This window comes from Branchiostoma belcheri, unplaced genomic scaffold (assembly GCF_001625305.1).
Source record: "Branchiostoma belcheri isolate BF01 breed outbred unplaced genomic scaffold, Haploidv18h27 scaffold17, whole genome shotgun sequence".
NCBI classification, from domain to species: domain Eukaryota; kingdom Metazoa; phylum Chordata; class Leptocardii; order Amphioxiformes; family Branchiostomatidae; genus Branchiostoma; species Branchiostoma belcheri.
This window is the reverse complement of record NW_017803157.1, coordinates 2,845,588-2,870,777: the sequence shown is the minus strand read 5'-3', so window position 1 is coordinate 2,870,777 and position 25,190 is coordinate 2,845,588. Positions and strand designations below refer to the sequence as shown.

General features: G+C 38.8%; 1 protein-coding gene across 1 annotated transcript; it reads right to left on the bottom strand.

Annotated features, from left to right (window-relative positions):
* Positions 1-299: 299 nt before the first annotated feature.
* Positions 300-25,164, bottom strand: LOC109466848 (uncharacterized protein C2orf81 homolog). Its single transcript, XM_019764706.1, has 10 exons — positions 24,831-25,164; positions 23,640-23,802; positions 22,997-23,066; positions 22,586-22,694; positions 21,289-21,409; positions 20,592-20,795; positions 20,065-20,168; positions 19,501-19,679; positions 17,813-17,952; positions 300-652 (listed from the first exon to the last, which is right to left on the bottom strand). The coding sequence occupies exons 1-10, from the start codon at positions 24,959-24,961 to the stop codon at positions 371-373; spliced, it is 1,503 nt and encodes a 500-aa protein (XP_019620265.1). The 5' UTR covers positions 24,962-25,164; the 3' UTR covers positions 300-370.
* Positions 25,165-25,190: the final 26 nt, after the last annotated feature.

Here is a 25,190-nt window from a genome sequence, read left to right as displayed (position 1 = left end):
TTTTCCAGGGAGAGCATGCTACTTGACATGGTGCTGCATCAAACAAATTGAGAGGACGGAAAAAAATTTCAGGCTTGCTAGAACACTCCTATTCTCTTACATCCTGTTTGGTGAATTTTAATAAAGAAACAAAGAAATATACAAATGTATTACAAGTTTAAAGTTGAACTTCCAACACAATAAAGTTCTACCTAGAGTCTACTGAGGAAGACCAGAGTGACTGGTTGAAAGCTCTAGGTGAGAGAACTTTATTGTGTTAACTATATTGTGTATAGTTTTAACTTTAAACATCTATTGTGTTGGATCTAAAGTTTTAACTTTAAGCATGTAACTACATACACAGATGAACTTTCATGAAATGTATTACAGCTTAGTCCTGGGTGGTAATCCCTGGATGTTTGTTAGGGGGGTGAGGGACAATGGGGGGGACGGGGCGAGATGGTGAGAGGGGGCGTAAGATGGGCGACCTCCTGGCCAGAATTTCCTGCACCAGGACCTCAGGGTTGATCTTGGCAGAGTCCGTCAGTGGTCGCAGAGCATGTTGAGTTGTCGGCGTGATGATGTCATATTTCCTGGGGAGCTGACGGGGACCCTTCTTGACACGACTGCCCTCTCTGACCGTGACACCCGGGGAAACCTCCATGGACTCAATCTGGTGAGGGAACAAAATGCCTAGGTCAGCATTTGTATTTTGCACACAGTTGTTTAAAAATATATATTGAATCTTTATTGCATGTTCTTGCCCAGATGGGCTAAATGCATAAGAGGACATGCAGTATGCAAAACATGATTATTGCATACTGGAAAGCTATATTCTGAAAAAAAAATAATAAATTGAAAAGGTAAAGAATTACACAAAAGAAAACAATTGCAGGAGGGGGTAGGAAGCCTTCCGGGCTTGTACAGGCCCTGCTCCTCCATCCTAACTTAATTTACAAATGATAGTACATGTAATGAGATTAATATGATAAATGAAATGGAATTAACGGAAAAAATGCTGGAAAGTACTGAGCCCAAACAACCACCTCTACAAGCCGGCTATCTGGCCATAATGACTGCTTTTTCTTGGTCCTGACCCCCCCCCCCCAAACTAGATGTAAGCATTAAGGGTTTTTGTCTAGGTTGACTTAATGATTTGTCTTGTCCAACGCGACTGCGACTGTCACTATTTCACATGGCCCAATCTCTGCCTATGATGACCGTGTCATTTTTAAGTTTTCGACAGAAAACATTTTTTCATGATGATAATGATGAGAACTAGTGACAAATCCTGTTGTCCATTGATTTCAACAGCATGACAGTCTTTGCGCAGTGTAAAATGGCCCTGGCTGGGTCATTTGGGCCAATGGGACAGTCTATTGTAACATGGGTGGAAATTTTGCTGCAGTTTTCTTGTTCTCTGTCTTGTCTTGCCATGTTTTTTTGTATCAGAACACCAGTTTTCCTCAATCCCCTGGTTGGTGATCTTAAGTTAAGTTAGAAAATCTGGAAGACAAAGATGCTTTAGTTACAAAATGTGGTAATGGTTTTCTGGGTACCACAAGGAAAAAGAAGGAGGGGGGGGACAACAAATGACTTGGGAAAAAACTGTCATGAGAGACCTAGAAGTGATGGGTATCATGGGAGGGAGCCCGAAGGACAGCACAGGACAGGAGACAGTGGAGAGCGGTGGAGGCCCGCATCGTTGATAGATGACTGAAAGCGGCAAAGATGATGATGATAACTTTAACATAACATTGAAAAATAAAATCCTCCAGTCACATGAAAATAATTTTCATAGCATTTGAAAGGACAGAAACTGAACGTGCTGCAGTTATAAAACATAGTATTACGTGATTTTCTGGACAAGCTGTAAATACTAGCACGTCAGATCTCCTGACATTAGGGAAAGATTATCATTTAAAAACTCGCTGCTCGGTGGCTCGCTGGTTTAAATGTCAAGGTTTTTAGACCGACTCACAATCAAAGAACCAACTAGATCTCCTGAGGAAGTCATGTTGAATAACAACACTCCAGGCGCTTGTTTTTGACTTCACGGTTACTGATGGTTCATGTGGGGATACAGTCCAACTTCTCGCTAAGTTATTGTAAAAAAATGTTTTCTGCCACACTGACTTGGTGGTGCAGTCCCAAATGGTGTCGGTTGGGCAAGTCCCTTGTTAGCTGGTGTGTTACGCCGAAGGGCGGTTATACCGGCTTTACAGATACAGAAGCTGGTGTGTTACGCCGAAGGGCTGTTATACCGGCTATACTGATACAGAAGCTGGTGTGTTATGCCGAAGGGCGGTTATACCGGCTATACAGATACAGAAGCTGGTGTGTTACGCCGAAGGGCGGTTATACCGGCTATACAGATACAGAAGCTGGTGTGTTACGCTGAAGGGCCGTTATACCGGCTATACTGATACAGAACTTGCTCAAGTGACGATCTCTACATGTATAGGTTGGCCATTTGGGTATAACAAACACTTTTTTCTCCGTTATGATTTTTTCCCCATAAACATAGGCATTAAAGGACTTGCCCAAGTGACCACTTGTCCAACATGACCACGACCGACACCATTTGGAACATGGCCCAATCTCTGCCTAAGATGACCAAGTTACTTTCAAGCGTGTGGTGGAAAACATTTTTTTGACGATAACTAGCAAGAAGTATTGATGAGATCGTCCAGTTTGCCATTGATGTTGACAGCATGACAGCTAACCTTTGGCTAACAGCTTACAGCTTACAGCTAAACAGACAAAAGTTGATGCTTCCAAAACTAATGTTACGCTACCCCACTCAAAATCAGATATCTTTAATATGCTCCTTTCATGTCCTACTCAGATATCAGTGTATGTTGGAAAATTCATATCTGAATCACTACAAAAGCGGCACCATATTGTAAATAGCTGATATATCCCCTGAATTACAGAATATAATAATACCCTTCCTAAGAAAACACAATACATTAGCTTTAGTATCATTATGGACTAGCTCGATAGAATTATATTATAGTATTACTTTGTTGATTTGATTTGCCTTCAGATCAGCTCACAGCATGGGTTGCTAAAAGACTGTATTGTCCTACTGTGTAATGACATATTGACATGCTGTCTTTTAATTTACAGCATCAATACAGCTGTCATTGTGCAGAAGTATCTAATCGGGAGTGAATTTATTGGCCTAAATTACATGTTATTTGATTTGCATCGGCAGAAAATGTGACCATGGCATTATTCTAAGGCCACACCAGTTTAATTTGTTGGTTCACGGATTCGCCCGCTTCATTTTTTTCTGATTTGCAAAAAAAAACAAAACATTTCAGCCTCTCAATCAACTCCAAAATGCTCATATTATGGTCCCAGCAGTTTAAGAAAGTCCCTTCTCTTCAGAGTTGTTACAGTTTTTCCATCTATCAATGCAGTGGTTTGATTAAAGGTTTGAAATTTAATGTTTGAATTACAAACTAGCCTGGTATGTTGACTTCAAAGCTTCTATCATGCCATTTGGGGGCTACTTTGGTATGTTTTTTTAATTATTTTTTTTCATCCTGTCACTTCATATTTTTTCTGAACCAGCAAACCAAATTGGTGTGGCCTAAGAAACCATATTACTGCAAAATCATCATGGGGGGGGTGGAGGTTCAGCAAATATGAAATAAGTACTGTATAATAATTTGATTTAGTAATAATATAGATAAAGAAAAAAAAAATACAGGTAAGATATATCATGGACGGAAAGGGAAGTGATCTTGATCCAGTTTTAAATTAGAGCTTTTCTTCCACTGGTCGTGACAGAGAAGACAGACACTATGTACAATATTTACAGGTTCATAAATTCCATCAAATACAAGGATCTTGTAAACAATGTTTTGGCAGAGAAGCATGGAGAGAATTCCTGTAACTTTCAATACAGAATTTTGACATCTTTTCTTCATTCAAATTGAAACAACCTGAATGAATCAAGTTGATTACTCCCCGTATAAAATGCAAATCTGGATCTATTTTCAAAGTCAATGTCACAATTAGGGTGTAACGAAGAGCTTTTGGCATATTATTTTATAAATTTGTTTTCCACAGACAACACGCAAAGACAAGCTCCTTTATCCATCAGGTTTTGAATGGGTGAATTTGAACTTGGATGGTTAGTATTGAGGGAAAAGGCAAAAAAATGGTTTGTTTTGTGAGCAAAAAGAAGCTGTTTTCTTTTAAAGAAAATTTAAGAAGTCATCTGCTTCAGCCATGGTGCTGAAATATTGGTTGCTTCAAATACTGCTTCAAATAAAGACCTTTAAACATTTGGAAACCAGAGCTTTGAAATATTATAATATAACTACCAAAACTAGAGAACTATCCTCAATTGTTGGGACCATAATATGAGCATTTTTTAGTTGATTCAGAACCTGAATCCAATTTTTTGCAAGTCTCAAAAAAATCAATCCGAGAATTAGTGTGGCCTTACCAGCAAAAAAAAGCTTTGGAATATAAAATTTGCTATTTTCACATTACCCATTTTTGTCACATTGGATGAATGTCTGTCATGTATACACTTTAGGATACAAAATGTTTTTTTTGGAAATCAGAATTCATGCTGTAATGTTGTTGACTGGAATCCCCTGGGACACATTTAGTCTGATTAGTGTCAGAGACAAGTCACCGTGGATTGTGTTTTAATGTTAGGTGCCTGATGAGCATGCTTAAATAGGAGTCCTGATTAGGTCATGTTGATTTGATCATATGGATGACATCCAAGCGTGCATGAATTTTTTTTCCGTTTCCCCTGCACCAAAAAGTTTTCGTACTATACGCAGGGCTCGAAATACTGGGTGCATGTGCACCTTAGTGCACCCAAAAATTGAGATGTGCACCCAATTTTTTTCTGTAGGTGCACTGGTGCACCCAAATATTTTTGTAGGTATTTTTGTACATATCAAAAGTATAATATTATGCAGGATATTCTTAACATAAAAAAATAATAAAATCTTTGATGTAGTACTTGTTTTAGAATTTGAAATTAGCTCCCATTTCAATCTCAGAAGAGGGGCAGTAAGATCTGTAATTAGTTTTTTTTGTTTTATATGGTGCACCTAATTTTTTAGGTTGGGTGCACCAGTGCACCTATTCCCAAAAATGAATTTCGAGCCCTGTTACAACTGTAAATCTCCAAAGCAGCTGCAAAATGAGCTGCAAAAATTTTATGTGTACTAAGGTGCATATATGAAGCCCAGGGAGATGTCCCCTTATTCAGGATAAACTAAACTGAACAACTGAAACTCATACCTTCAGCTTGTCCAACAGATTGCAATGGCAGAGTAAGAAATTACGAAAACAGAGAATTAGTTGACAATGAACATTAACATCTGTGTCCATAATATCACCTGGGTCCATAATGTTGCCACCTTGAGAAAAAGTGTGCTTAAAGATATTTTTACTGCAACATACCCTAGGTATGTACATTTGATGTGTGAAGGAGTGCATACCAAAAGTATGTTGCAGTAAAAATATCTTTAAGCACACTGTTTCTCAAGGTGGCGATATTATGGACCCTGGTGATATTATGGGCACAGATGTTAAGTAACATGAATTTCTGATAATACATGTATATACTTAGATATTTTAGAAAACAGAATCTGATGGTATTACATGCATGAGTGAAGTGGTACAATGTTGACAGTAAAAAGCAGTAAACCACCAAGCATAGAGCTCCTTCAAAGCCGGGATAAAAACCAAGCTACATTTTCCCGAGGCTCGGTCCAACCTGGGAGGCAATCAATGTTTACTGTGCTGCATACTCTACAATCAGTCTTCCCTGTAAGGCCACACCAAGTAAATTTTATGGATGACGTCCGCGCACGCATTGATTTCGCCTGTTCTCAAAAAAAAAAAAAAGATCACATCCTCTGAGGCTCTAGGTCTCGATAGTTAGCGACAATACAGAGCCGGCGGTAACTCTAGCTCTGGGGGATGGCACCACGACTCAAGAACTCAGTACATACGTGCAGTGTCGATTTATAAATTTCTCAAAAAGCCGGCATGTGCCGGCTTGTCGTATACGTCGCTATGTACTGCCGCAAATTCAGGATACCAGCTTTGTACAGAGTATTCCTGTGGTTTAGTAGCATTTTTATTTTTGGCCGGAATTTTTTTTAATTCGCCCGCGCACACTAGTTTTGGGGTCTTCAGAGGATGTCATTCATAAAATTCACTTGGTGTGGCCTAATCCCTAACCCAGCTGCCATGGGGACCTGACTGTCTGATACATCCAGATCCATTTTCATAATCATTTGTCTTTCTGCACCTGAGCTGCCAATTCCAATCAGAGAGAAATCGCTTGATGGATCCGATACAGTTTACACAACCAAAGCCTAGGCCACACCAATTTAATTTCTTGGTTAACGGATTCGCCCCCCTTAATTTTTTTCTGATTTGCAAATAAAAATAAAAATTCAGAATCAACTGCAAAATGCTTATATTTTGCCCTGAACAGTTGAAACAGTCCTTTTCACCCTAGTTGTTACAGTTATTCCATCTTTCAATGCAATGGTGTCATTAAAAGTTCAAAATTCATTGTTTAAATTTTGAACCAGCCTGATGTGTTGACTTCTTGGCTCCTATGGTACCATTTTGGGCCATAATAGGATGCCTAGGCCTGTTTTTATTTTTTTATTTTTTCACCCGCTCGCTCCATTATTTTTCTAGAAAAATCCGTTAACCAGAAAATTAAATTGGTGTGGCCCTAGGAAAAGAAAATGTTGTGTTTCCTGTTTCCCGACCGATTCTGGAATAAAAATGCCGACCCTAGCCTTCTTTTGTGTGGCCCCCTGAAAGGGACATAAATCGACATGGTTGACCATTTCTATCTCCATGATCTGACACCTGAGTGATGAAATGTTGTACAATCGGTTTTCAAACATTGACATTGAAAATGAAAGTGTCCTCATGCAAGTTTCACTTTGTTAAATTGTATTGTATAAGTTGGATCACTAAAGAGATTGCCAAAGTCTGAAAGAAATAAAAAAAAAACAAAAAAAGATAATCCCTAACCACCGACCCTAATTTTTTTCAGGACTGAAAAAGGAAACACAATATTTTTTTCCTGGGCCCAAGGAAATTATATATGGGCTTTGATCTTAACAGCTCAAATGCTAACCTAATTATACTGACTGACATATGGAACCTGAGGGCTCTAGCCAGCTCGAAATTTTTGGGGGTCAACCCAGGTTCATGATTGGACCTGGGGGAGAGTGCTCACAATTTAGGGGGGTCTGGGGGCAAATTTAGGATTTTCAACCCCTTGAAAATACAATTTCACACATTTATTTTTCAAATCATGGGGTTGAGAGTGGATGTTGAAGGTTTTTTGGATGTTTTTACATTTTTTCCCAAGATTTCCGGCAATTTTCTGCCAAATTTATAAGATTTTAATTACTTCGCTTAAGTCTCATCAGAAATAACAAGGGTGTGGGGGGTTAGGACATGCACTTTTGAAATATCTAATTTAACCCCAATTTGTTTTAGGTTTTGTGTATTTTGTTATTTTTATGTACTCTTATATCTTTGTGTTTGATGGCTTATAAAAGTTTCATCAACTTGAGCGTGTTGCCATCATCATCTTGTATTCCTTTTCTTCTGCTTCTAACAATAAAAGGAAGAAAAAAATTGATGCATACCTACATGTATCCTATACAACTGTACAATGCTACTTATACATTCTGGGGACAACAAAGATGCCTCCAACTGTCAAATATACTTTGGAGAGCTATAGCACAGAACAGTTGTACACCTTGTATAGTGATAACACACATTGTACAGCAGCTATAGCACATTGTACAGTAACAGTCGTATCCTATACAACTGTACAATGCTACTTATACATTCTGGGGACAACAAAGATGCCTCAAACTGTCAGATATACTTTGGAGAGCTATAGCACAGAACAGTTGTACACATTGTACAGTAACTTATAGCACACATTGTACAGCTATAGCACATTGTACACTGTTGTATCCTATACAACTGTACAATGCTACTTATACATTCTGGGGACAACAAAGATGCCCCAAACTGTCAAATATACTTTGGAGAGCTAAAGCACAGAACAGTTGTACACATTGTGCAGTTAACTTATAGCACACATTGTACAGCAGCTATAGCACATTGTACAGTTGTATCCTATACAACTGTACAATGCTACTTGTACATTCTGGGGACAACAAAGATGCCTCAAACTGTCACATACACTTTGGAGAGCTGGCACAACAGAAAGCGGTACACCAGCCAGATATTTCACTGGGGGCTTACATCTCTATTCCGATCTTGTGAATAATCAATATTGGATATGCTTGGGCGCAGTCCCTTGTCTGTGAAGAAAGCAATCTGAAGGCATCTCCGAGTTATCCATAATTTATACCACAAAAGGTCACAATGGAAAGGTCAGTACACACGGGAGTCCCCACCCACGACGGGGCTTATTTAGCGCAGGGACAGCTGTATGATGGATCTTCTAGTTTGATTTCTAAGCTACTTTAGGCTACACCAATTCAATTCGTTGTTTCTCTGGATTAAGAAAAAAAAGAAGCAACAGGGCATACAAAATCAGCTATGCTGCCTGGGTGGGCAATGTATTGTTTTGTTACAATTGAATTAAAACTAAAACAGGGCAGAAAAACAAATGGACAGGCATCCTCAGCTATATGATGGACCTTCTAGTTTGATTTCTAGCTACTTTAGGCTACACCAATTCAATTCGTTGTTTCTGTGGATTTAAAAAAAAAGAGAAGCAACAGGGCAGAAAAAAAATGGTCAATTCAGCACTTTGATTTCTAGCTACCTTAGGCTACACCAATTCAATTCGTTGTTTCTCTAGATTTAAAAAAAAAAGAGAAGCAACAGGGCAGAAAAATAAATGGACAGGCATCCTCAGCTATATGATGGATTCTCTATTCAGCACAGGCCACACCAATTTAATTTGCTGTTTCCCTATGATTTTTTTCCAGAAAAATATGGAGCAACAGGGCCAAACAAGATAAAACTAAAAACAGACATGCAGGCGTGCTCTGATAGCCTCGAAAGCTACAATAACAGCCATAATGATAACAAACCAGGCTGTCAAATAATGAGGTTTAAAATTTTACCAAAACAATGCATTGATAGATATAAACATAAAGCTGCATCATTTTTTTCCTGAAAAAAATCCCAGAACCAACAAATCAAATTGGTGTGGCCCTGTACTTGTACTGCAGTGAAGTTCATTATGGCTACCCAGAAGACATTGACATCTACAGTTACTGAGTAATTATCTTAGTAACAGCTCAGTTGCTCACACGAATTAAGCAAAGTGTTAGAGGATCACTAGGGGATGGTGGTTTGAAAGGACTGAACAAAGCTGAGGCTTTACATGTAATTGTGGTAAATCGGGAATCCTCGACAACCCACAGTCTCTTAAGTAATATGATGGCTTAAAGGCATCCAACGCAGCAAAACTGGATTTTTCAAAGTCAATTTTTGGGCCATTCTTTTAAGAAGTTGAATCATCGTTGAATCACTGATATCTGTGAGGCAAAAATGTGATGTCACTGATGGAAAACGGCTGCTTGTTTTGCGTCATAGGTAGCCTCCGTAGCAGGCTTATAGAACTGGGGGTTTGGTGGTCTTCGACTGTTTTCTGATTAGCCCAGTTCTAAAAACGGGGGTAATTCAACCAGGCCGGCTATGCTGTCTATATGCAATCAGAAAATAGCACATAAAAGCTCCCAAAGACCATGAAGACCCCCAAACCCCCAGTTTTTGGAATTCTATGGAGGCAATGTCATAGGCAGGTACCTGAAATATAAAGGGATTCCCCACTTGGCTTGTTTTAGGGCCACTCCAACACTTCAAGTATGAAATGATGACATTTACTGTCAAGGGATGGCAGTATAAATGCCAATATCAGGCAGATTTCCTCATCCAGAATATTTTTACCTCCATGAAAAATGGAAGTATTGTTTTTGGCGTGTCTGTCTGTATGTGTATCTGTGTGTGTGTGTGTGTGTGTGTGTGTGTGTGCGTGTCTGTGTGTTTGTGTTTCCGCACATTTGTAGCCAGCATAACTTTTGCACCTTTGGATGGATTGTAATCATTATGATATTTGGTATGTGGGTTGGTGTTGGGTAGCCAAAGGTCAAGGTCAAATATGGGCCTCCTGGTGGCTGACCTTGGTACTGCAGCACAACTTCCGTTTTTTGTATCTTTTGTCCTGGACATGCTATGGTCTTGATTTTTGAGTGGTGGATAGCTTTTCCTGAAGTCTCGGAATTCTTGTTTATATTGCAGCCATGAAATTGCATTAGATGCCAACCATGTCAGATGTACACTGGTGCTCTCTGACCAGACTTAGGCCATGCCTACCTTTCTGTATGAATCAAATCAAACTTGAGTTAAATTTGAGTAAAACTTGACTCCTCCACACGCCCCTAACACTACCGACTTGCTCAAATGGTTGGCTGCACCAATGTTTAGAGACACAGAATTTCCCAAAAGAGCTTGTAGGTACATATAACTCTTATAAATGGGCATGAAGATGACTTTGTGTGACCAAAACTTCAGAAAGGTAAGATACGATGCCCCTTTTTGTCTGTTTTTCCATAGGATTGAATACAGAAGCACAACTTTATAGTGTCTCCCCTTTTACACGACATCAAGGCCCACAGTATACATATAGGAATGGAAGGGTCAAAACTCCCACCAGTTATTTGGGCTAACACATAAAGGTGAGTTTGTGTGACCAAAACTTCAGAAAGGTGAGATACGATGCCCTTTTTTTGTCAGTTTTTCCATAGGATTGAATACAGAAGCACAACTTTATAGTGTCTCCCCATTTACACAACATCAAGGCCCACAGTATACATATAGGAATGGAAGGGTCAAAACTCCCACCAGCTATTTGGGCTAACACATAAAAGTGAGTTTGTGTGACCAAAACTTCAGAAAGGTGAGATACGATGCCCTTTTTTTGTGTGTTTTTCCATAGGACTGAATACAGAAGCACAACTTTATAGTGTCTCCCCTTTTACACAACATCAAGGCCCACAGTATACATACAGGGATGGAAGGGTCAAAACTCCCACCAGCTATTTCTAATACTGCTAAAGACTAATGCCCACCAGGGAGCTATAAACTTTACCTTGAAGTAGCAGACGAAAGATGAGACATCCTGGAGCGATAACTTAGGAGATCTGAATCTGGGGGTAGATGGTTATGTGCATATCTAATCTGCATATCTATCTAAACCTTTTGACTCTAAAGGTTAAGTCGGTTCATCTGGATTTATGGCCCATCTCGAGGGTGTTTTACATCAACAGTCAAGTATAGGTCCAGCTGTTGGTATAAGGGTTTATTGCATACTTTCATTAGGCCACAATAAATTCAATCATTTGGTTCTGGGCTTTGTTTTTTTGATTTGCCCAAAAAAATTTTTTTAAGAATTACATAATTTAGTTACACTTGCTAACTTTCATTAGGCCACAATAAATTCAATCATTTGGTTCTAGGCATTTCATTTTTTTTTGATTTGCAAAAAATTTTTTAAAAAAGATTCCAAAATGCTCATAATGTGTAGCCTGGTTGCCATCCTCCATAGTTTCTGCAGGCTCCTAGTAATGAATGGTGGCCAGCGACATTAGGAAACTATGGAGGATGGCAACCAGGCTACATATATGTATTCTGGTCCACACAAAATCAATCTTGTCCTCCTTGTTGTTACTGACAGTTCTTCCATCTATCAAATTGAATGCATTGGTTTGATAAAAATTTGAATTACAAACCAGCCTGGTACATGTACATGTATGTTTACCTCATGGCACCTATCGTACACAGTGGCTATTGGTGCTATCATATAGGATACAGTGGTCTCACGGGAAGATCGAGGGATATTGGAACGACAGATGGATTGGTAAAGCTATCTGCCGGTGGAATTACAGATTTCTATTTTTTTGGCCCTGTTGCTTCATATTTTTTCTGAAGACAAAAAAAACAAAAAAACCAACAAATCAAATTGGTGTGGCCTTACGGGAAGATCGAGGGATATTGGAACGACAGATGGATTGGTAAAGCTATCTGCCGGTGGAATTACAGATGAGTGCTTTGTTTATGTGGGTACTGCCATCAATGTGCAGTCTACTGCAACACTGGGCCTGCAAGGGGCTTACCAGGAATGTGGAACAAAATCATGCCAGGGATATTTGCAGAGGAGCTTTTATGTGCCTTAATTTTTTATTTAGCAAAACAATGAATGAACAGTAGAAAGTGTCTAATACAATATATTGGACACTTTCTATATATGCTGTTTGAATTACTAATTTCATCTATTCCAACTCAAAACTAATAATTCCTGATTGAATGTATAGAAAGTGTCTAATACAATATATTAGACACTTTCTACTTTAATGTTCAAATTTACTATAATTTCATTTAGTATTTCCTACTCAGAGCTTATTGTTCCTGTATTTTATTGTTCCTAAAATTTGGCAACTGGCTAATTTTCACAGAACAGTCAATTCTTTATGACTGATAATTTGATCCTTCAGTCTTGCAACAAGCACATTCACAACAAGCTAATAGAAAATTTCCGTTGAATTACACAAGCGACTTAACGCTGTGTTCATATTGGTCCACAAATGCTGGTGTTGCTAAGCTAGGAAAACAGTGAGTGACACGCACCTTTTTTTTTTTGCAATAAATATTTTACATTCCAGAATGGATTCGTGGTGTTTTGAGTGGTTTGGAAAGTACCAGAGTTTGCAACAACTGTGTGCTTATCAAGATTTGTAGTTTAACTGTGAAAAGAATGTATGCTGGTTGCACAGAGTAGCTATCAGTGATAATGTCAAAGTAAATTACAGGATGCTTAAGTCTACTGAAGAGTAGGAAACAGTCTATCAGTCCATTCAACTGCAGAAAATGCCACGATTACTTCAGTTTTGTTATCAGGGCAAACATCAGTCAAGTATGAAGCGATTCTTTTCCCAGATCGTTAGCTTAGCAGTCAGTAGCAGCTACGTATGAGTAGACTTAGGGCAGGGCTTGAAATTAATTTTTGGGAATAGGTGCACTGGTGCACCCAACCTAAAAATTTAGGTGCACCAAAATTTTTTTGGGTGCACCATTATAGAACAAAACCTAATTACAGATCTTACTGCTCCTCCTCTAAGCTTGAATCTGAAATAGGAGCTAACTTCAAAATCTAAATTCACCTCAGGTTTTATCATTTTTCTGACAATTAGATGCCAAAAATATCCTGTATACTATCATACATTTGAGATGTACAAAAATACCCACAGAAATATTTGGGTGCACCAGTGCACCCACAGAAAAAAAATGGGTGCACAGCTTCAATTTGGGTGCACTAAGGTGCACATGCACCCAGTATTTCGAGCCCTGGTAGACTTAGTGACTATGTATAGGGTATTCTTAGACAGAAGAGAATGAAAATCCTACATAATCTATAGACACAGTACATTGTGCAATGGCCTGAATGGGATACATAAAGTGTGAACAATACAGTCTAAACATTATGATACATTTAAAAGCACTTATATATAGCACCTTATAAGATTATATTAGCTATCCACTATCGGCTATAAGATTTTTAAAAGGTGGTTTACATTTTGTAGTTGTATTAGAAATAATAATTTGAAAACTGTATTATTTTCTTAAGTCAAAAGTTCGGTAGTTCTGAATAGTTTGGTTGGTAAGTCACTGAATAGAGAGACTCTTTTTTAGTAAAAATGTTTTTAGTAAAAAGAGTCTCTTTGTTCAGTTCTATCCTGTAAAACAAAAAAATCTGGCAATAATGTTACATATAAGTATGCAAACTATTACAGATACTGGTACACTGTCACTCTGTCTCCCTATTCTGCATGTTTTGAAAGGGATTCACTACATGTACTGTAACAGTACTCTCCCAAAGCCTCTAACTAAATCACGTCATTCATCCATTCTTCAACATTCAATACCTGAACACTTGCAGCAATATTCAGAAGCTAAGCAATGTCTCATCTGAAAATGTTACATAATGTATGAAGACGAAATGTCAGTAAAACTGTGAACAACTATAGGGCTTAAAATCTCCGAGGACAACAATTACATCTCAAGCTCAAAATGCTTCCTTCAGGCATGGTAAGCATTTAAGTTATAGCATGTTTCTTTGTGAATGTCAAGATGACACTTTGCTAAAGAAATGTACTGCTTTGACTTTAAGAAGGGTACCACAGAGAACACAGAATATCAGCAGCTATACAATACTGTAATTCCTTTTATGTTCACGATAGTAAAATTTCACGGTCTGAGAAAAATGGAGAATATACTGTTATAATAAATAAAACTAAAATATGTTCATGGTGGCGTCAGGTGCAGGAAAAAGAAACTTGGTTCAATTGATTTGTTAGTGGTAATGATAAGCTCGCGGTACAGAAGTGACCGTGAAAACCATGAACATAAAAGCACCGTGAAAAACTCAGGAACTACAGTAGGTTGCTGGCTATTTTATGGCATAATCTTGTATGCATGGACTACGGTAATCATGTTTTATTCTCCTTGAAAAAGGAGACTTCATGACTGTATTGGATGCAAATTTTATAAGTGTAACTTCCTCATTCCCTTGGGAATCTGATCTACAGTTGTCACAAGTTGCACGTTATTCTTAGCCAACATAACAACCTCGGACCAAATTTGTCTAAAACTTGTCATCACGATTTCTAAAGGTAGGTCCTTCTCACCTAATTACATGAACACAATTTGTAAGCTACAGACGTCACACTTAACACATCAATGGTACATGCGTGACAAATTTGGTGTCACTTCTGGCCATTCGATAGTATTTGTAATATTATAATAGCTAATCTGATATATGTACATGTAATCTGGACATGATCCACTTATCAGAGGAAAGAAGCAGCCAGCCGAGATTACCTAAAGCTACAGCCCTTTCATACGGCTGGGGTAAACCTGTATTAGAAGTTAACATTTAGCCTTTAGGCCACAGCAATTTAATTTCTTGGTTAACGGATTTTTCTAGAATAATAATGGAGCGGGCAGGCAAAAAAAAAATAAAAATAAAAAGCGTACTAGGCATCATATTATGGCCCAAAATAGTACGATTATAGGAGCCATGAAGTCAACACACCAGGCTGGTTCAAAATTTAAACAATGAATTTTGAACTTTTAATAATACCATTGCATTGAAAGAGGGAATAACTATAACAACTAGGATGAAAATGACTGTTTTCAACTGTTCAGGGCAAAATATGAGCATTTTGCAGTTGATTCTGAATTTTTATTTTTATTTGCAAATCAGAAAAAAATGAAGCGGGCGAATCCGTTAACCAAGAAATTAAATTGGTGTGGCCTTAGGCCACAACGATTTAATCAATTGGTTCTTGAATTTGCCAGCTTCATTTTTTTCTAATTTTCTAAAATTCAACTTTAAAATGCACAATATTTTGGCCCCAACAGCTAATTTGAAAGAAAGGCTCTTCTCTTCAGAGTTCTTACAGTTTGTGCATGATGATGCATTGGTTTGATAAAATTGTAAACTTCATCGTTTGGATTATAAACCATCCTGGCATGTTAACAGACTTCATGGCTCATATCATAGCTTTTGGAGCAATCAGATACTTGGACCTGTTTTTATTTCTTTTGCCCGTCAATTTATAAAAAAATCAGTGAACCAACAAATCAAATTGGTGTGGCCACCTAGTCAGCCTAGGTGGAACAAGCTTTGGTTTTTGTGTCTTACAAAATACACTGACATTTAGTACATTATAAATATTCAGGGTGTCCTTTTCAAACTGTCATAATTGTAAATTCTGGCAGAAGTTTAAGCAGTGTTCATGAAGTGATTGTTAACTGCCATGTCAGTGTTGTATGCATATGTGACTTTTTTGTTATTTCAGTTCTGTGTCACTGACAAAAGGTGCTACCTGAAATGTCTGACCGTTTCTAAAATCATATCCATACTTGAATAATTGTTTTTTTTTGGCCATTTGGGCTATTTTGTGTCTGCAATGTTGGTGCAAAGAATCAAATTGCATGCCAAAAAATCAGCCTTTGGGCTATTGGGCCTAGGAAAACTGCTACAGCACCAGTTACCATGGTGACAGACGTCTGGTCCAGGTCATTGACTTTACTTGTTTGGATAAGAAGAAACAGACCAAAAACAATGTTTTTTTTTTCCTTTTACAAAAAGAGTCCCTACTTACCAACTCTAATTTTTTCGGGAACACAGCATTTTTTCCCTAGGCCTTACTGGAGTAAGCTCAGCGAGACTGGCTGACTGGGATCTAACAACATAATGACAGTCTAGTTCCACAATTTCCGTTTGATATATCGTGCAATTTTCTTCAACACAGGAAGGGGCTGATCTTCCCATTAATTGTCCCAATTTTTTATCAAACCTACCTTATTGTCAAGTCATTAAGGCACTCATTAAGATCATAATTGTTTAATTAAACAAGCACAGCTATATCTTTATATATTGTTCTTCATTGTTTCTCATGCTATATATACTTGCAGTTAGCCAGCGGGCAGGAATTTGCAACAAAATTATCACCATCTATGCATACTGCGGGTTTGATAATGGTAATTGCAGACTGTAACCAAGCAACAAGATGTGGGTAGGAAAAATGCAGCGGTGGGAACAGAGCACAGGTTAATGCACACTTTGGCTACTGTTGTAGATAGATAAGTTTTGCTTCTATAGGTGAGTTTTACCTCTCCATAGTTTAAGAGTAAACGGTAGGGCTCTGGCCAGCACCCGTTTTTATGTCAATTGCAGGAACTTTGTGGCGTGTGACAGAAAATTTTTAAAACCAATCAGTCAACCTTGATGGACAAAATTGAGAAAAATCTTGAGCAAAAATATAAAAACATCAGCAACCATTCTTAATGCCATGATCTGCCTCTCAAAAGGTGGCAAATCGCATTTTTAAAGGCTTGAAATTTCATAGTTTGTCCCCAGACCCCCCTAGATTGTAAGATTGCTCTGCCCCCCAGTCCAGCGTGCAAAATACCTGGTTGCCCTGTTGCCCCGAGCAACCAAATTTTACTTGGGGCAACCTATTTTTGAACCAAGGTAGCCCAGTGTGCTACCTTGTGCTAAACCCTCCACCACCCTGCCCCCCACGAAATCATGCCCACTTGGCTTGCACCACTGTAGCCGGCAGATGCTTTTTAATTTTTAATTTTAGGTATTAATGGCTATTACTAGTGTAAGTTAAGTCACTAAAGGCTGTTAGAAATGTTGTCAAAGGCTTCTGTATGTAACATTACTTTTGAGGAAAGTAGTAACTTATGGGTGGGGCAACCTAATTTTGCCTGGTTCAAAAAAGTATTTTGTACACTGCAGTCTGATCATCAACCTGGGCTGACAGAAAAAAATTCTGCTGACTAGAGCCCTGGTAAAAGGTACAGCGCATGAATCATAATCAGTGTTCTACACAGACTAGACACTGTTGAAAAACCTGTAATTTACAACTTAAAATGCTTTAGCCTTACAGCAAACTTCCCCGTGAATCCCGAGTTTGTTTTCTAGAGTCTCCCGTCGCCTACTCCTGCCTTAGGACCTATGATTACACCTCGGGCCACCTAAGGCGGAGGATTTACATCTGACAACACAGTCAGCGGAAAAACAGCCAGGCAGCCCCACGACAAAATATCACGGGATAACAAAAGAGCACTCGTAGGATTCAGCGGAAAGGTAATATTCATTCAAATGCAGGAGTAAATAAAGAAATGCATTAGTGAGGAAGTGCAGGGGAATCATCACAAGCCTAGGGCTTAAACCTGTACTTACCAGTGGGGGCGGTAAGGGGGTTACCGGAGAAGCCTTGACTTCCTCAATGTCATCCAACTCCCCTGGTAGCTTCCTCGTGGTGGCAGTGGAGGCTGATGTTATGGCACTGTGTCTGACGGATGGGTGAATGGCAGTCACCCCTGGAGAATTTAAAAAAAATTCAAATCCTTGAACAACAGAGAAGAACCTTGACTTCTGGTGAATAAGACCTGTTTTTACCATACTTTCTATGTTCAGTTTTTACTAAACTGTCTATGCAGAAACTGTGGATGGTGTTCAGCACTAAGGACAGGTATGTTCTAATGCGTGTTGGTGGTATTCAGCACCAGGGATAGGTATGTTCTAATGTGTGTGGATGGTGTTCAGGACCAAGGATGGGTCTGTTCTAATGTGTGTGGATGGTGTTCAGCACCAAAGACAGGTCTGTTAAAATGTGGGTGGATGGTGTTCAGCACCAAGGACATGTCTGTTAAAATGTGGGTGGATGGTGTTCAGCACCAAGGACAGGTCTGTTCTAATGTGTGTGGGTGGTGTTCAGCACCAAGGACAGGTCTGTTCTAATGTATGTGGATGGTGTTCAGCACCAAGGACAGGTCTGTTCTAATGTGTGTGGGTGGTGTTCAGCACCAAGGATAGGTCTGTTCTAATACATGTGTGTGGATGGTGTTCAGCACTAAGGACAGGTCTGTTCTAATGTGTGTGGATGGTGTTCAGCACTAAGGACAGGCTTTTTCTGATGTGTGAGGATGGTGTTCAGCACCAAGGGCAGGTGCGTTTGTGTGTGGGTGGTGTTCAGCACCAAGGATAGGTCTGTTCTAATTCATGTGGATGGTGTTCAGCACCAAGGATAGGTCTGTTCTAATGTGTGTGGATGGTGTTCAGCACCAAGGATAGGTCTGTTCTAATATGTGTGGATAGTGTTCAGCACCAAGGACAGGTCTATTAAAATGTGTGTGAATGGTGTTCAGCACCAAGGACAGGTATGTTCTAATGTGTGTGGATGGTATTCAGCACCAAGGACAGGTCTGTTATGTGTATGGATGGTGTTCAGCACCAAGAACAGGTCTGTTCTAATGTGTGGATGGTGTTCAGCACCAAGCACAGGTCTGTTCTAATGTGTGTGGAAGGTGGTCAGCACAAAGGACAGGTATGTTATAATGTGTGTGGATGGTGTTCAGCACCAAGGACAGGTCTGTTCTAATGTGTGTGGATGGTGTTTAGCACAAAGGACAGGTATGTTAAAGTGTGGATAGTGTTCAGCACCAAGGACAGGTCTGTTAAAATGTGTGGATGGTGTTCAGCACCAAGGACAGGTCTGTTCTAATGTGTGTGGATGGTGTTCAGCACCAAGGACAGGTCTGTTATAATATGTGTGGAATGTGGTAAGCACCAAGGACTGGCTTTTTCTAATGTGTGGATGGTGTTCAGCACCAAGGACAGGTCTGTGCTTATGTGTGTGGATGGTGTTCAGCACTGAACATATTGTGTTAGAATACAACTATGCGTAAATACATATCAGGGTTCAAAATACACTAGTGCAAGTAACATTGAAAATTATTACCAGTACAGTGTAGACGCACATAGCCATCAGAAATACCCACACAGCTCCAATTTTACCTGCACTAAGGTGCATATGCACCTAGTATTTCGAGCCCTGTATATGTATATCAGAAATGCCAGGAACAAACCTTGTACTCTGGCCTGTACAGCTGGTTCAGTAGAGCTCCCAGGTATTATGTACCCAGTACTCAATTTTGTCGCCTTCTTTTTCATCTTGAGAGAAGATATCTTTCCTGCTCTCACAGCCATGACATGTGCCTGGGCCTTTTCTAGCTGTGGGTCAACAATCTGGAACTGTGTTTTTACTCTGCAAAAAATAGAGACAAGAAGATATATATAAGCTAGTGACATACATTGTAGTAGCTACAGGTATTTTTTAAAATCAAATTGAATACTAGAAAGGTAACATTTGCAAAGCAAATGCATGATGTTTACCTTCTCATGGTCTGGTCTAACAAACTACTGCTCTGTTAATTGTTACTCAAACACATTCATAATTCCAACTCTGTCCTGCTACATAATGATAAAATGACTGGTTTACTGTGCACTGTTACAGTAAAATCTAGCTTCAGTGCACAGTAAACCGGTATATTACCAGTAGCCTTGATAGTCATGGAAACGTTGTCTTATTAATAAAGTGGTTGTGAATAAAATAACTTATTTAATTTGCTCTTTTGTTTCCCAAGCCTTACCTGTGTGTTGGGAGTCTATCAGGATTTATCCTGATGACGTTGATGACCCTGCCTTCATGGTCATACACAATGTCTCTGTTCCCTGGTGGTCGGCCTGCCTGAACCTACACACAGGGGAGAGACATGTCACATTAGCCTCCTTCACAGACTTGTGTGGCGGTGGTGTTCAATTTTTTCAGGGGGGTATTGGGTTTAGGTGCTGATAAACACTACAGAAGGAGTTATGCTACAAAGTTATGCTATCGGGCAGCATATAGGCAGAAAGGTAAATTGCACCTTGTCTATCCTAACTATTGATCTGTTTATTGTTACTAAAACACATTCATGATACCAGCCCCTCCAACTCTGTCCTGCTACATAATGTACATGTAGCCCAACACCACAGGGTGTGTGCTACAGCACCAGTTACTAGTACCATGTTGACAGACGTCTGGTCCAGGTCATTGACCTTACTTATCTATTTGGAGAAGAAGAAGAAGAAGAAGCAGAGCAAAAACATTGTGCGAAGGTAAACATAATGAAATTACCTTTAAGATGTTATGACATGAAGAAGGCATCTTGAGAAGTGGGCTCTCCACTGGCTCTGGAGGAAACCTCATGGACTCTTCAGATCTTAAGATTTCCGACTCAGTCTCATCGAGAGACTTGGTCATCTCCTTGAGGCCAGGAGTACCCAGGGGCCCTCTGTGGGGTTTAAACTTCTTCTTCGGCTTTTGTGGAGGAACTGGCTTCTGTATGGACGGAGAGTTTATTTCATGATTCAAGCACTGAGTGCATTCATGATGGCAAAAATTGTCAAGCACTGAGACAATCTAGCTTTAAAGGCATCCAATGCATCTTCTATTCAGCACAGCAAAACTGGATTTTCAAAATCAATTTTCTGGTCATTCTTTTAATGTTAGTAAGTTGAATCAACCCTATAATCCCATAGCATGATATCTGTGAGGCAAAAATGTGATGTTGCTGACAGAAGACAGTTGCTTGTTTGTATTTTGTAGGCTGGTTCTAGATATTTATGGGTGGTACGCAAAAAGAGACGCATCACGTAACTTGTTTTGGGGCTATTTCCAATACTTAGTATGGAATGATGACGAAAATGTACTAAGAAATGGCAGTAAATGTCAATATCAGATAGATTTCCATATCCAGAATATTTTGCCACCCTGGAATTGCATTGGATGCCTTGAACAGACTGCATTCATTGTCAAGGAAGGAAAATTCAACCTTTTTCTGAACTTCCTTAGTGGATTTCTCTTTCACTTCTTCCTTGGGTTCTGGCTTTACTTCTTCTGTTGTCTCCACTTCAGGTTGTTTCTCCTGAGTTGCAGACCCTGGTCTGGACCCACTGGAACATAACAAAGTTTCATGTTAGGCCATGTTAATTTGATATCGATTATATGGATGACAAAATACACACGTGCATGAATTTTGGTCCACTTCCAAAAAAAAAAGTCTCCAACCATACTGAAAATTGTACACTTGAGATGCAAAATGAGCAAACGTGCTGTGAATTACCAAAAATGAATATTAGAAAATGATACTAATGTCGCAGAATTCCCAAATCAATTCCAAAGGAAAGGCAGAAAATGTGAAGAAATGAAAATGAAGACTTAGTCTATTACTTGCCATATCATAATAATAATCATGTGTTTATAGTAATTTGTTCAAATTCATGACCATAATGAAGGCAACTTCTTGCCTAACTTTTTCTTTATTTGCACGCTCGCATCAGTTTTAGGGTTTACAGAGGATGTCATCCACAAAATCAAATCAACATGGCCATAGGTCCAAATACGATGCAAAAATATCAACTTTCTCTCCCCCCTCCTGCCCTGACATTTCTCTCCTAACATAAAGAATGCAGCCCTTCTATACTGTAACATAAATCCTGGATTGTGGTGATAGCAAAAGGGGAAAATATGGCAGCACTGTCAGATCTATGTGGCAGTTATGGTCCTACTGTACAAACATGTATACGGCCCTGACCTATCTGCCATGCTTTATTTGTAGTAGAAGTCCATAAGCCAATTTAATGCACGGCCTTTGGAAAAGGTCTCTATAACGCTTTGGTAGGAGGTATAGCTTTGATGCTGCTTAAATAAATGGCTAAAGATATTGGAATGGATGGGAACTCCATTTCAAACCAGGAACATAGAAACAGGAGACACAGTCCAATATTTCAGCTCTGTCTCAACATTTGGGATCATGTCATGTGTCAAAAATCATCTGACAGCACTACTGGTATCCTATTTGGCAATTTCTGAAAGCAACAACGATCTAATTTGGCAATTTCTGAAAGCAACAACAATCTAATTTTTCTCTGTTTTTGTACTTAATGCCATACCAATTTGATTTGAAGGTTCTCGGGTTTTTTTTCTGATTTGCAAAATAAAAAACGTTTTAGCTGGCTCTAAATCAACTCCAAAATGCTCATATTTTGGCCCAAACAGTTGAAGAAATCGAGCAGTCGGGCACAAGGGTACAAGAACTGAATGTTCTCATTCCTGTCTTAAAGACTTACGCTTGAGATGCTGGCCTGCTGTCAGACTTGTCTGAAGTAGCTGCTTCAGGTTTGGTCCTGGTGGGAACAGAACCCTGCGCCCAGGAGTCAGTCACTGGTGGAAGGGGTTCTACAATGTGGGAAAACACGTCAATATAACTAGTAACGTAACATTTGCAAGCAATACGGAATATTTATCTTTATATCAGTGTTCTTACTAGGCTGTCTGTCTGTCTGTCTATCTATCTATCTCTCACTCTCTCTATATATATAGAGAGAGATGAATATCAATGAAAATGGAAAAATATCTGCTTTGTTTCTTCTTAACACATTCATACATACTAGTTTAACAAGCCTGAAATAAATGGCACTTGTTCTAGAACAATAATTATTATTAATAAGTCAGATGATAGAAATTACAGATAAACGCACCATCATCTTCTGCCCATGAAGGATCCTGCAGCACATCTCCTTCCCCCTCATCTCTGGCCAGGAACTGCCACTGTGGAGACAACATGTGCAGATTAGTACACCTAACCAACATGTCTGTATGTTCTTTAGATATAGACATGGAATCAAGTAAATACACTGACCTTATCCAAGCCCATGTCCTATATGTACATATGATCTATGTCCATGCTGGTAGCAAGGGGGGTTCAGAAGATCCATTTTTAATGCCCAAGATTTTTTTTAAAGAGGTGTACTGATTTGTATCACAAGAGGGCTGGAATCCTAGAAAAGGTTTTTTTTCCCTTGAAATCCCCTCAAAAGTGCAAGAAATGACATTGCAGGGGGATCAATTTTCACAAGTTTCTGGTGGGACATAACCCAGACACCTAGAATTTTGACTTGCTAGTCCCTTAGATAGAAAGCAGAACCAAGCAAAATCCTGGCTATGGGTTTGGTGTCCTACAACAGCTGTGGTAGCAAGATACATATTTATCTAACAATAAGAGTAAAGTATATTGGAGTCTAGTAATGGTATGAAAGTTCACCTGAGTTGGTAAAATACATTATGAAATACTTTCAACTCTTCTCCATTAAAAGAATTGCTCACTGAAATTTCAAAACTCACCTCAATGATTTGCAGAATGGCATCCTTGGCCTGTATGACTGTGTAGGGGAGAAGCTGTTTCTGGATATATCTTCTGTAGATCTCGTCCATGGCACTGTTAACCACCTCCTCCACACAGTCCATAATAAACTCCTCACCATCTTCTCTGTCAAGTAACCCAGTCCTGAAAGTAGCACCATAAGTTAGAATAAAGTTATGATACTGGGGAAAAATTTTGTATTTCATCTTCTAAAACTGTAATGTGATTTGACTACTTATAAGTTATAATATATGGAGAGATGTGCATGTGCATCAATTGTCGTTTTGCACCAAAAATTATTTTTAACCCCAAAAATTGTACAAAACATGAGCAATTATTTGGTGTACATTGCAAAAAATACTATTATTTTTCAGTTAACTTTGATTATCAAATGTGCATATTTGTCATTAAAAATGAACTACAGGAAGTAAGTAATCAGCATACCTTGATCTTCTATACCTGTATTACGTTCATGCATGCAAAAGGATGCAGACATTTTAGCAATGTTCTATTATTGCACTTTGCACTAATAATTAAAAAAATTAATACTTATGGATATGGTGAACAATGAATTACTGTTGATAGAATATGTCACAAATTACATGTGGAATTTACGTTAATTTTCAATGGACTAGTTAAAGTAAAATGTTGAGCACACCCTTAAACAAATTTCTACAATATAATAAGTTATAATTGTTTGTACATTATATAATTTTACTATTTTGGTCAGGGTGGATGCAATTGATGACAACGAAAACAAAAGTGACTGAATGGAAATATAATAAAGTTGTTATGTACATTATGTGATAAAAACTGCATAGAAAACGAAGTACAGTTTATGTTCTAGAATGCCAACTGTGCAATGATTTACCCAATGATAAAGTTAAATTTGTTAAGGAGACAGCATACAGTTAGAACAGAAATAAATGTATACAACTAACAAAGGAAGACACATCCTTACATATAATATCTTCAGTTACTTACGATGTAATTGAAAAACTCTGTAAAGTCGTCTACAAATGTCTCAACAAGAGAAGCAACATTTTAAAATCGTTATAGTGAACATAGTATAGTTTCACATACTCATAGCTAACTAACTTACTGTATTAAGAAGCAATGGGGCATAAATATGCAATAAACTTCACTGTCATTGTCCCTAATCTACATCTTACCAGTCAGGCTCGGTAAACCTGCCGGGAACCACATCGTTGGTGACTACAGGTTGCGGCTGAGAGGCGCCACGAGTTTTGTCGGCCCTCGACTTCGACATCGCTGCTCGAGACATCTTGGTCGATGTGCTCATTCGTCAAAAAAACGAGAAAGAAAACTCTTTTCCCCTCTTGTCCTCTTTGCCGGAATCAAACTTTATGAAACGGTTTGCTCGGATGACCTTTAAAAAGTTTCACGGGGAAGTTTTGATCACATTTTTAAAGCTGTCCGAAGACAGTTGCAAGTAGTGTTTATGAAGTCTATTTCAAAATGGCGGACAATGTTTGTTGCGAAGGAAGTTGCTAGGGCGAAACCACTCGAAA

Coding starts and splice junctions, on each gene's coding strand:
- LOC109466848 (XM_019764706.1), bottom strand. CDS start 24,961: ATGAGCACATCGACCAAGATGTCTCGAGCAGCGATGTCGAAGTCGAGG. Junction 23,067..23,639: donor CCATTCTGCAAATCATTGAG/GTGAGTTTTGAA, acceptor TTGTCTCCACAG/TGGCAGTTCCTGGCCAGAGA. Junction 20,169..20,591: donor CATGTCATAACATCTTAAAG/GTAATTTCATTA, acceptor CCCTGTGTGTAG/GTTCAGGCAGGCCGACCACC.